General features: G+C 36.0%; 1 protein-coding gene across 1 annotated transcript; it reads left to right on the top strand.

Annotated features, from left to right (window-relative positions):
* The first annotated feature begins 2,506 nt into the window (after window positions 1-2,506).
* On the top strand, window positions 2,507-6,915 carry LOC129872576 (UDP-glycosyltransferase 90A1-like). The gene is made up of 2 exons (XM_055947532.1): window positions 2,507-2,688; window positions 6,318-6,915. Exons 1-2 carry the CDS (start codon window positions 2,507-2,509, stop codon window positions 6,913-6,915), a joined length of 780 nt encoding a protein of 259 aa, XP_055803507.1.
* The last annotated feature ends 2,038 nt before the right edge of the window (window positions 6,916-8,953 follow it).

The following is an 8,953-nucleotide window of genomic DNA, read 5'->3' as shown; positions in this document are numbered from 1 at the left end:
GTGAGCAAGAGAATGCAGACCAGCTTCAAATCATTCTAGGTGTTCTGGGGAAGCAGAAACTGTATGCAAAATTTTTTAAGTGTGAATTCTAGTTTCCTTCAGTTGCCATTTTGGGTCATGTTGTTTCAAAGAAATAGGTAATTGTAGATCCACAAAAGTTGAAGCGGTTAAGGACTGGGTTCGGCCTAGCTCTGTGACTGAGGTTATGAGTTTTGTGGGACTTGCTAGTTACTATCACTGTTCGTGAGGAACTTTGCTTCTATCTCTATTCATTTAAATAACTTGACATAAAAGGAGGTACCATTTGAGTGGACTGACAAATACGAATAGAGCTTTCTAAAGCTTAAACTCTTCTGGCCACAACACCTATCTTGACCTTGTCGGTTGAAGATAAAGACTTTATTATTTATTGCGATGTTTTACATTCAGGTTTGGGTGCTATGTTGATGCAGGATAAGAATGTTATAGCCTATGCTTCATGGTAGTTAAAGGTGAATGAGAGGAACTACCCGACTCATGACTTGGAGTTGGTAGCGGTAGTGTTTGCTCTAAAAATCTAAAGGCATTATCTTTATGGTGTCAAATATGAGGTGTTTACTAACCACCACAGTTTGCAGCATGTGTTTACAAAGAAAGACTTGAATTTAAGACAGTGAAGGTGGATGGAGTTGCTCAAAGACTATGATGTCACTATCCAGTATCATCTAGGTAAGGCTAATTTGATAGCAGACGTATTAAGCCGAAAAAGGTTATCATGGATAGTCTAGTCTATTTGGGAGCCTGCAAGCAACCTCTAGCTAGAGATACTCAGGCCTTGAAGGCCAAATTCATGAGACTAGGCATCTTAGAAAAGGGTAGGGTGATGACCAGTGTTGATCTAAGGCCCACTTTTATTGAAGAAATTAAGGCCAAGCAGTTTGATGAGCTGAACTTGAATGATATCAGAGAAAAAGTTCTGATGGACAAGGCCCAAGATGCAGCCCTTGATGCAGTTGGGATGCTCAACTTTCGGGGAAGAATCTATGCTCCCAGATAGACAATTTAATTCATAAAGTGTTTTCCGAATCCCATGGTTCGCGGTACTCTATCCATCCCAAAGTGACCAAGATGTACCAAGACTTAAAGCGTCTGTATTGGTGTCCAGGTGTGAAAAAGGACATAGCCGAATATGTAGCTAAGTACTAAAATTGCCAGTAGGTGAAATATGAGCACCAAAGACTTGTAGGTTTACTCCAAAGAATGCTCATTTTTGAATAGAAGTGGGAAATAATAGCCATGGAATTCTTGGTAAAACTTTCCAAAACCTTAAAGAAGTATGATTCTATTTGGGTGGTAGTTGACAGATTGACAAAGTCAGCTCACTTTATTTCGGTTAGAGTGGACTATAATGCACAGCAATAGGCAAAGATTTATGTAAAAGAGATAGTAAGGTTGCACGGGGTGTCGTGCCCTTTTCTACCATTTCAAACCGTGGTACACAGTTCACCTCAAAGTTTTAGGGAAAGTTACACGAGAAATTGGGCACTCAACTCACTTTCAACATAGCCTTTCATCCACAGACAGATGGACAATCAGAGAGGAAAATTCAAGTGCTGGAAGATATGCTGAGAGCATATGTGATCAACTTTGGGGGACATTGAAACAAGTACTTGACCTTATGTGAGTTCTCCTACAACAATAGTTATTACTTCAGCATTAAAATGACACCATTCGAAGCTCTTTATGGAGGGGATGTACGTCTTTCATATGATGGTTTGAAGCTGGAGAAGTGGAGCCATTGGGGGTAGACTTAGAGCCCGTTTGGATTGGCTTTAAGTTGGTCAAAACCAACTTAAAGCCCCTTTTTAGCTTTTGGACGTGTTTGCCTAATGCTGACTTTAAGCCATAAAGTTCTTAAAGTCAGTAAAAAATGAAAAGTTAGGATTCCTAACTTTTTTTTTCCAAAGTGCTTAAAGTCATTTTCTTTGACCATGGAAATTACTTTTATATCCCTTATATTTTAACTAAATTCCCAAACTATCTTTTTTTATTCTTTTAACCCTAAAATTCACATCATAAGCACTTTTATCCAAACACTCAACTGCTTATTTATAAAAATAACTTTCAGCACTTCAAAGTTCTAAAAGCACTTCATACATAAAAGTTACTTTTTTTAAGCCCATCCAAACGGGCTCTTAGTAAAGAATGCTCAGGATAAGGTAATGAGCATCCAAGCTAAGCTTCTAGCAGCTCAAAGTCATCAAAAAGAGTATGCTGACCGTAAAGTGAGGGATATGACATTCCAATCTAGTGAATAAGTCTTATAAAAGTGTCACCCATTAAGGGGTTATGAAGTTTGGTAAAAAAAGGTAAGCTTAGTCCGCTATATTGGCCCTTTTGAGATTCTTGACCATGTAAGGCCAGTGCCTTACAGATTAGCCTTTCCACCTAGCTTGTCTCGGGTGCATTTGATGTTTCATGTGTCCATGATAAAGAAGTACCATGGAGATAGGGATTACATCATTAAATGGGACTCAATTTTGTTAGACAAGGATCTTCAGTGCGAGAAGAGCCAGTTGTAATCTTAGATCGTGATGTCCGGAAGCTAAGGACCAAGGAAATTAAGTCTGTGAAAATCCAGTGGAAGCATAGTGCAGTAGAGGAATCTACTTGGGAGACTGAAAAGGAGATGCAAGACAACTATCCCCAGTTGTTCATTTAATCAGATACTACTCTATCTCTGCTTTAGTCATATTTTTCTTAGTTGGTCACTCAGGGATGAGTGATGGATAAATTGGTATCTATTGTAATGACATGTCCCCGTCGTTAGGAATAGGCAAATGGGGAAGAAATCTGGGTCAGAAAACTTCGGGTAGTAACTTTGAAAAATTTGAGTCTAGGAAAGATTTGAACGAATTTAGAGTCAGTTGAGGTCTAAGGTGACCCTGTAATAGGTGGGTGATCAAATCTATGATCTGATTAAGTTTTCTCATAACCAAGATAATATAGAGTCTTTACAGCTTTACAAAATCGCATTTGGGTGAGTAAAACTCTCAAAATTGGACTTGACATGGAAGGATATTTTAAGGTGTCTTAGGGTGAGGGTATGCTGTGATATGGGAGACTTGGAGACTCTTTACGAGATCACTATAGTGGGGCCTCCAGAGCGGGATGGTCCTGCTTATGGTGGGACAGATGCGACTTAAAGTCAAAAAAAAGTCCAAAAATAGTTTGTCATTTCCACTCCATTCTTAAAATACCATAAGCGTCCTAGGCCGATTTACTACTAGTTTCCACCACAATTTATGCCAAAGGTAAGTAATTTACTCCTTAAACTTATAAATTGATTCCTAGGACCTATAATTTATGGTGGATGATCTTTGAGGGAGGGTTTTGACTTGGAACTAATGTTGGAAAGTAGCCCTAGAATGGGGGTTAGGATCATAAGTTTGGCCTAGAATGGGAGTTATTTTATAATTCATGTTAATTAAGCTATTTTGTTGATCCTTTGTATATAATTACTGTTTTTATACCAAGAACAAGTTAAACGAACCCAAAAAGGGAAAGCTCTTGCATATTAGAATTTTCAAAGCTTGAATTCGAGGTAGGTGATGATTTTGTTTCCCGTATGTGATTCACGTACTAGCTAAATTACTCCATTGTATGCATATGTGTATATGAATAGAGAAGCATGCTATGAATTATGTGAAATGATCACTTACTGGCAATGACTTGTGATAGTCCTATTCTTGGGTGATATGATAATTGACTACTACAACAACAACAACAACCTAGTGAAATTCCACAACGTGGTGTCTGGAGAGGGTAAAGTGATATGATAATTGACTATTGATTGTAATTATGGCTGATTTGTATATTTGGATTGGGTGTCACGCTCCGACACACTTTTGAATTGAGTATCACGTTCTGACACATATTTAGATTGGGTGTCACGTTTCGACACATATTTAGATCAGGTGTCATGTTCCGACGCAAACCTTGAATCGAGTGTCAAGTTCCGACACATAAATAAGTGTTTGCAAGTCCCATGAAAGGACTCTTATGTGAAGTTGCATGACATTAAGATTAATGAACTGTGATCCTGTTGAGTATTGATTTTGAGATATAAATTATTAAGTTTATTTAGTATATATGTGCTTAATGTGTGGTGTTTACTTGTCCATAACTCGCTTACTGGCTAGCCGCGTGATCCTTCCAGTACACTATTGATTTTGTATACTGATACTACACTTGCTTTATCTTTTTTGATGAAAGAGCATATTCATCCGATTGCGGAGGACCTCGCATAGAAGACATATAGTTGTTCGAGTTCAAGGGTGAGCCATTTCTTTCAGGCTGTAGAGGACTCTCCTTATCTTAGTCCTTCTTCCGGGACTTAGATTTTCAAACACTAATTTACTTTTAATTACTTTTCTTTTCGGATTGCATTCCCCTTTTCTTAGACTTGATGGTTGCTAGAGTTTTGGTACTTCGACTTTCAATTCCTAAGATAATTTTTCCTCATGTTTTAGTTGTTGACTAGATTCATATTAAGTTTATCGGGACTCAGCCCTATTTCTCTATTTAAGTTACTTCCGCATCTTTAAACTTCTTATATCTTGTAAATGTTGTTAGTTTGGGTTGTAATAATGGTTCTTCCAACGGAGGGTTAATGTGTGTCAGTCACGGCAGGTCGGGGTCGTGACATACCAAATCTCCCTTTTCTTTCTCTCTCTGCAAATCTCCAATTTTAGAGCATGTTTAACATTATTGCTAAAAATTGCTTATTTCTAAAAATATTATTTAAAATAAATTTTAGAAAAGTGTTTTTGAAGAAAAGTTACTTGTGTTTGGAAAATTCATTTGAAAACTGTTTTTGATAAGTAGATTGTGTTTGGCTAATTTTTTTTTAAAAAAAAAGGCTTTTGAGAATCAAATTATGAAAAAAACAAGTATCAATACACTTTTAATATTAAGATCATTTTATAGAGAGAAATTATTTTGAATATCTGTTATAAATTTTTTAATTAAATTTTTGTTTTCATTAAATTAAAATGTACATATTCAAATTTTCAATCAATATTATACATAGGTGAATTAAAAAATAAATTAAACAGTAATATAATATTAACTTGATGATTTAAATATAACTAAAAATATCAAGTAAAATAAATTTAAAAATCATTCCACAAATTAAATCACTACATACGAAAAATTCACCACAAAGTAAATAAATATAAAGGATATATAAATATTATATATGGTAGGGATATTTTGATCGTGAAATAAATAATTTTCAGCTTCAACTTTTTTTAAATAGCAAAAAATATTAATTTCTAACTAACAACAGAATAACTGCTTCTCCTTTTATTTAAAAGTAGTTTTACTGATTGACCAAACACCTTAATTTTTCAAAAAAATGTTTTTTTCTCAAAATAAGTAATTTTGGCCTTTTAACAGCAATGTCAAAAAGCTCTTAATTTTGGCCTTTCAATAGCAATGTCAAACAAGCTCTTGATTATCATTATTGGAGCTTCATATTCTTATTTTATTTTTTATTTTTTTATTTAGTGTAAAAGTATGAGAAATAAAAAGAAAAAAGTGTGAATGGAAAAAGAGAAAAAAGTGTGAATTTTTTTTTTAAAAAAAATGGGGCATATATGATAAATTTTATTAAAAAGTTAGTGAAAATAAATTTGGCCTTCAAAATAATAACTATAAATTAGTCGTTGAATCAAAGAAGCCAAAAAAATAATCGTGTGAGAAGGATCAAATATACCCCTATATAAATATTTTTTTAATAAAAAAATTTAAAAATAAATTTAAAATTAATTTTTCACTTCCGAAGGATATATATGAATCATTTGTGTAACATGGTATATATGATCCACTTTTATAACTAATGATATATCAATTTTAAATGACAAAATTGAGGATATATCAAACTATTTTCCCTTGATTAAACAATGTATCAATTAGTTCCCTCTTTTCTTCAGATTTTGTAAAAATTGAGACAAAAGTATGGGATATATTCAAGTGCGGCTCAAATGCATCGGTGACCTAAAGTCCAATTTGAATGAAGACCTTAAATTTTAATTATTTTCTTAATGAAGATTATTATAACCAATTCATTAACTCTTTCTTGATACATCAAAATTCTAATAACATGACAAAATTTATATTTTGTACAAAATAATATTTAATATTTTTCTTTCAAAAATATCTATAACCTATTATTACTCAAAAAAAAAATGAGACCCCTCAAATTAGAGGGCCTAACACAACTGCCTATTTATTTTGGCTTGTGGAGCAGCCCTTGGATATATTTATGCATGCAGACTACGATACCAAAGTCTCAATTTGGCTTCTCCTCCTACTGTCCATGTTGTTCTGTTCCCTTTCATGTCCAAAGGCCACACAATTCCCATGTTCGACCTTGCTCGCCTTCTTCTCACCCGTAATATTTCCATCACCATCTTCACTACTCCTGCAAACCGTCCATTCTTCTCCGATTCCCTTCCGAATACCAACATCAATATCATAGAAATCCCTTTTCCTCAAAACATACAAGGAGTTCCACCAGATGTGGAAAGCACTGATAAACTTATATCCATGTCACTTCTTTATATTTTTGCCAACGCCACTAAATTGATGAAACCCCATTTTGAAAAGGCCCTGGAATCTCTTCCCCCAGTTACTTTCATGATCACTGATGGCTTTCTCAGCTGGACTTTAGACTCTGCAAACAAAACTGGCATCCCGAGGCTTGTCTATTACGGCATTAGCGCATTTTCATGGGCATTGTCAATTTCAGCTCTTTCAGTTCTTAGGAAAGAAGTGTCCGACGATGAGTCTTACCAAGTTCCTGATTTCCCCTGGATCAAACTCACTAGGAATGATTTTGATTTATCATTAACCCAAAGGCCCCCTTTCTGATTTAATCATAGAGACAATCATGGCGACCTCTAAAAGCTATGGTCTACTTGTGAACACTTTTTACGAGCTCGAATCTGCTTATGTAGACGGCTGTAACGTCATCTCTAGTCCTAAATCATGGTGCATTGGACCTTTTTGTGCGGTTCAAGAGCCGTCTAAAGAAAAACAGGGAATCTTAGAGAAACCTTCATACATCAACTGGCTTGATGGAATGCTAGAACAGGGGAAGAAAGTTTTATACGTGGCATTCGGGACCCAAGCAAAGTTATCTCCTGAAAAATTCAATAAAATCAAAATTGGGTTGGAGAAATCCCAAGTGAACTTTTTGTGGGTAGTTGAAAAAGCTGAAGACAGAGATGAGAAATTTTCTGTGTTCTTTTCATTATTTTGTACACCTATTTATACATGAGAGAAGCAAAGCTTTTCCTAAAAAGAATTCTACCAGCTGGAATTCCATCTACTATACATTCTAGAAGCTAAATAAAAAATGCTTCAGCTGATCCTTTTTGCTTTGCTTTAGTTTCTTTTAGTTTCTTCATCTGAGAGCTTCTCTTTTTCTGTGAGCAAACCAGAGGTAATGTTGATAGGATTGACATTTTGGGATGAAATTCCAACACCCCCCCTCAAGGTGGAGGGGAGTCCGACGACACCCAGCTTGCCCATAGCAGAGTGATGAGAAGGGCCGGATAAGGGCTTAGTGAAAATATCTGCCAACTGGGAAGAAGAAGGAACAAAACACAGTGAAATAAGACCGGACAGGTATTGTTGGCGCACAAAGTGACAGTCCAACTCAACATGCTTAGTCCGCTCATGAAAAACAGGATTTTTTGCGATGTGAAGAGCTGATTGGCTATCTGAGTGCACCGGAACTGGAAGAGACGGTGGAGCGGATAGATCATCAAGCAAACGAACAAGCCAGGTTAGTTCTCCAACAACCCGACGCATAGAACGATATTCTGCCTCAGCGGATGATAATGATATTGATGATTGTTTCTTTGATTTCCAGCTAATCGGAGACCCACCAAGGGTAATATAGTATCCACTAATAGAACGACGAGTATCCGGGCAAGACCCCCAATCGGAGTCACAATAAGCCAATAGTTCAAGAGAAGGATTGGTGGAAAAGAATAGACCCTGTGCTGGAGCTAGTCTAAGATACCTAATAACTCGCAAAGCAGCCAAAAAATGAGGCAATCGTGGCTGCTGCATAAATTGACTAAGATGCTGCACCGTGAACGAGAGATCAGGACGAGTGTGAGTTAGGAAATTCAATTTTCCTAACAATCGTCGATAAACAGTTGGTTCGAGAAGCAAATCACCCTCATCTGAATTCAGCTTGATGGTAGGATCCAAAGGGGAATTTGCAGTAGCTGAAGTTTGTGAGTCAAATTCACTCAATAGTTCCAAAGTAAATTTCTTTTGACTCAGGATGATCCCCTGTTTTTCTCTGATGACTTCCATCCCTAGAAAATAGTGAACTTCCCCCAAATCTTTAACCTTGAATTCATTATCTAAAAACTGTTTGAGATCATTCAACTCACTAGGATTGTTACCCGTTATTAGAATATCATCAACATACACAGCCACAATTGATATGAGATCCCTCTCTTTTTTATAAAATAAAGAGTAATCATTTAAAGAAGAAACATACCCTTTAAAATTGAGCGCAGCTGTTAGTCTGGAATACCATTGTCTGGATGCCTGTTTCAAACCGTAAATAGATTTTTTCAGTTTGCAAACTTGATTAGGAGAAGAGGGTTGCATCCCTGGAGGAAACTTCATGTAGACTTCTTCTAACAATTCTCCATGGAGAAAAGCATTGTTTACATCTAACTGAAGAATTTCCCAATTTCTCTTTACTGCAACAGCAAAAAGGGATCTGATAGTAGTCATTTTAACAACGGGAGAAAAAGTTTCATTATAGTCAATTCCCTCCCTTTGAGTATCCCCTCGAATCACAAGTCTAGCTTTGAGTCTCTCAATACTCCCATCAGATTTATGTTTAACTTTGTATACCCATTTGCATGGTAATGCCTTG

The sequence above is a fragment of the Solanum dulcamara genome, chromosome 11 (genome assembly GCF_947179165.1).
Source record: "Solanum dulcamara chromosome 11, daSolDulc1.2, whole genome shotgun sequence".
Lineage (NCBI taxonomy): Eukaryota > Viridiplantae > Streptophyta > Magnoliopsida > Solanales > Solanaceae > Solanum > Solanum dulcamara.
The sequence above is the reverse complement of the archived record's forward strand: the minus strand, read 5'-3'. Positions and strand labels throughout refer to the sequence as shown.

Excerpts from the sequence above, each read along its gene's own strand:
- LOC129872576 (XM_055947532.1), top strand. The coding sequence starts at position 2,507 with ATGGGACTCAATTTTGTTAGACAAGGATCTTCAGTGCGAGAAGAGCCA. Across the intron at positions 2,689-6,317 it reads ATGCAAGACAACTATCCCCA|ACTACGATACCAAAGTCTCA; the intron begins GTTGTTCATTTA and ends TTATGCATGCAG.